General features: G+C 60.4%; 1 protein-coding gene across 1 annotated transcript; it reads right to left on the bottom strand.

The window, feature by feature from the left end:
- Window positions 1–253: 253 nt before the first annotated feature.
- On the bottom strand, window positions 254–2,094 carry LOC123085304 (serine/threonine-protein kinase WAG1-like). Its single transcript, XM_044506926.1, has one exon. It carries the CDS (start codon window positions 2,051–2,053, stop codon window positions 494–496), a length of 1,560 nt encoding a protein of 519 aa, XP_044362861.1. The 5' UTR covers window positions 2,054–2,094; the 3' UTR covers window positions 254–493.
- Window positions 2,095–2,518: the final 424 nt, after the last annotated feature.

Below are 2,518 nucleotides of genomic sequence, written 5' to 3'. Positions count from 1 at the left end.
CCGGACCTGGACTGCTGACATTTAACTTGCGACGGCAACCGGTCAATCTGTCAGAGATGAACCCACTGTAATATAAGTACTACCGCTAAAGTACTACTCCCTTCGATCGGAAATACTTGTCATCAAAATAAATAAAAGGGGATGTATCTAGATGTATTTTAGTTCTAAATACATTTTTTTTATCCATTTTGATAACAATATTTTCGGACGGAGGGAGTACTAGTAGTAGTACCGTTATGAGAAAACAAAGAGGTTCTCAGTGAACAAGGGATGAAGTTTCTCCATATACGGGCACGGATCAAACCATGTCAACGCAGTGACACACATCGCCTCGATCTTTGTACAAGCTACAAAGCTCCTCTCCTCCTGCTCCTCACAGCCTCGCCGATCGATCGCGATCCCTTCCACTTCTATACTCTATACACGCCACGAACCCTAATTTACCAGATTAAAACGAACGCACGCAGCAAAAAACACAGGAACTGGAACAGATTCATGGCTTCATTCTGCTCGTCTTGGTCTTCTTGGATCGGCTCTCATGGTTCCAGCTCATCAGCTTGCGGAAAACCCCCTGCCGCTCCTCGTAGCTCGACCTCCTCCCGAAGCTGCTGCTCTTCTTGAAGCTACTGCTCTTCTTGAAGCTGCTGCCGCCCAGGCTGTTCCAGCTCCCGAGCTTCGCCTGCCTAGCGGCGGAGGCGGGGGACGCGGCGGCGGCGGCGTCGGCCTCCGGCACCACCGGCGGCGTCACGCACCGTATCAGCGCCCAGTCCACGCCCGCGAAGAACGGGTGCCGCTTGATCTCGGCCGCCCCGCGCGCGGACCCCATGCGCCGCCGCGGGTCCCTCTCCAGCAGCCTGCCGACGAGGTCCTTGAGCTGCGCGGCCGCCTCGGCCTCGCCGTCCAGCTTCGGGTACGTCACCTGCTTCGACAGGATGTTCTTGAGCGTCACGTCCTTGGCGGGGCCCTTGAACGGCGTGCGCCCGTACACCAGCTCGTACAGGAACACCCCGAAGGCCCACCAGTCCACGCCGTTGCCGTGCCCGTTCCCGCTCACCAGCTCCGGCGCCAGGTACTCGTGCGTGCCCACGCAGTCCTTGGAGTTGGCGGCCGTCGGCTCGGCCACGAACTCGAACCGCTCCTTCGCGTCCACGTCGTCCTCGTCGCTGCCGCGGTTGGAAGAGAAGCACGACGGCAGGAGGCTCCTCTTGCGGCGCTGGCTCTGCTGCCGCACCTGGCGCCGGCGGACGGCGGGCTCCACGGACGCCGGGAGCGCGAGGTCGAAGTCGGAGAGCACCACGTGCCCGTCTCCTCGGAGCAGCACGTTCTCCGGCTTGAGGTCGCGGTACACGAAGCCGAGCACGTGCAGGTACTCCAGAGCGAGCAGCACCTCGGCGGCGTAGAACCTGGCCGCTGCGACGGGCAGGCGGCCTCCGGGGCGGCGGCGGAGCACCGAGTGCAGGTCGCCCCCGGAGCAGTAGTCCATGAGGAAGCAGGCGTAGCGTCCGGCGTCGAGGCGCGCGTAGAGGGTGGGCACGAATGGGTGGTCGAGCGACGAGAGGACGCGAGACTCGGCGAGAACGTGGCAGACACGGGAGGGATCGTCGTCTCGGAGGTCGACGACCTTGAGCGCGAAGAGCGGCGAGGCCGGCGGGGAGGACTTGAGGCGGCAGAGGAAGACCCGCGCGAGGTGTCCCTGGCCGAGCTCGCGGACGAGGTGGAGGTGGGCAAGGCGGAGTACGCCGTCCGGTGTGGCGGCGCGGGCGGCTGCGAGGTGCGTCCAGTGCTGGGAGGTGGACGACGAGTGCGGGCGCGGCGAGAGCGAGGTGGAGGAGGAGAAGGACGGCAGGGAGAGCGAGCTCCGCGCGCTGAAGGTGGTGGCGGTGGTGAAGGAGGAGGTGGATGCGGAGGCGGTGGAGGTGAAGGAGAGGTCCAGCGCGCCGGCGCCGGCGTCCGCAATGGACAGTGGGAAGTGTGGGGAAATGTCAGAGAAGAGCGGGGACGGCGGGGCGGGCTCATGGACGTCCATTGGCGGATGAATGTGCGGTGCTTCCATGGGAGCGAGAGCGAGAGAGGGGGGGCAAAGGAAGGGAGGAATTGTTTGGAGTCTGTGTGTGATGACGGGTTGGGGTTATAAAGGCGTCGCCGAGACTTGCGGGGCGTAGAATGAAGCGGGAGATCAACGGAATGGGCAAGCAGTAGTAAAACGGACCCAACGGAATGAGTACTGTATTACCTACGTCCAAAAAAGCTTGTTATCTAAGAACGGACGTATCTTACACTAAAACGTCTCTAGATACAACCGTACGTAGACAAATCTAAAATAACCTTTTTGGGACGGAGTATCTGCCAATAAAAATTGACGCCGGGGTGAATGGGCGTAAATTATTTGTATTTCTAAGACTAACGTGTTTGTTATTTTTCTGACGGTGGGTCAGTCGATTATGGGAGTGAGACGCGGATCACCAAGCCGAGATGATGTGGCTAGCTGCGACACCGGCAGCGCAGGTGGGTTGACAAG

Source organism: Triticum aestivum, chromosome 4A (assembly GCF_018294505.1).
Source record: "Triticum aestivum cultivar Chinese Spring chromosome 4A, IWGSC CS RefSeq v2.1, whole genome shotgun sequence".
Classification (NCBI taxonomy): Eukaryota; Viridiplantae; Streptophyta; class Magnoliopsida; order Poales; family Poaceae; genus Triticum; species Triticum aestivum.
Note: the sequence above shows the minus strand (reverse complement) of the source record. Positions and strands in the feature narration are given on the sequence as shown.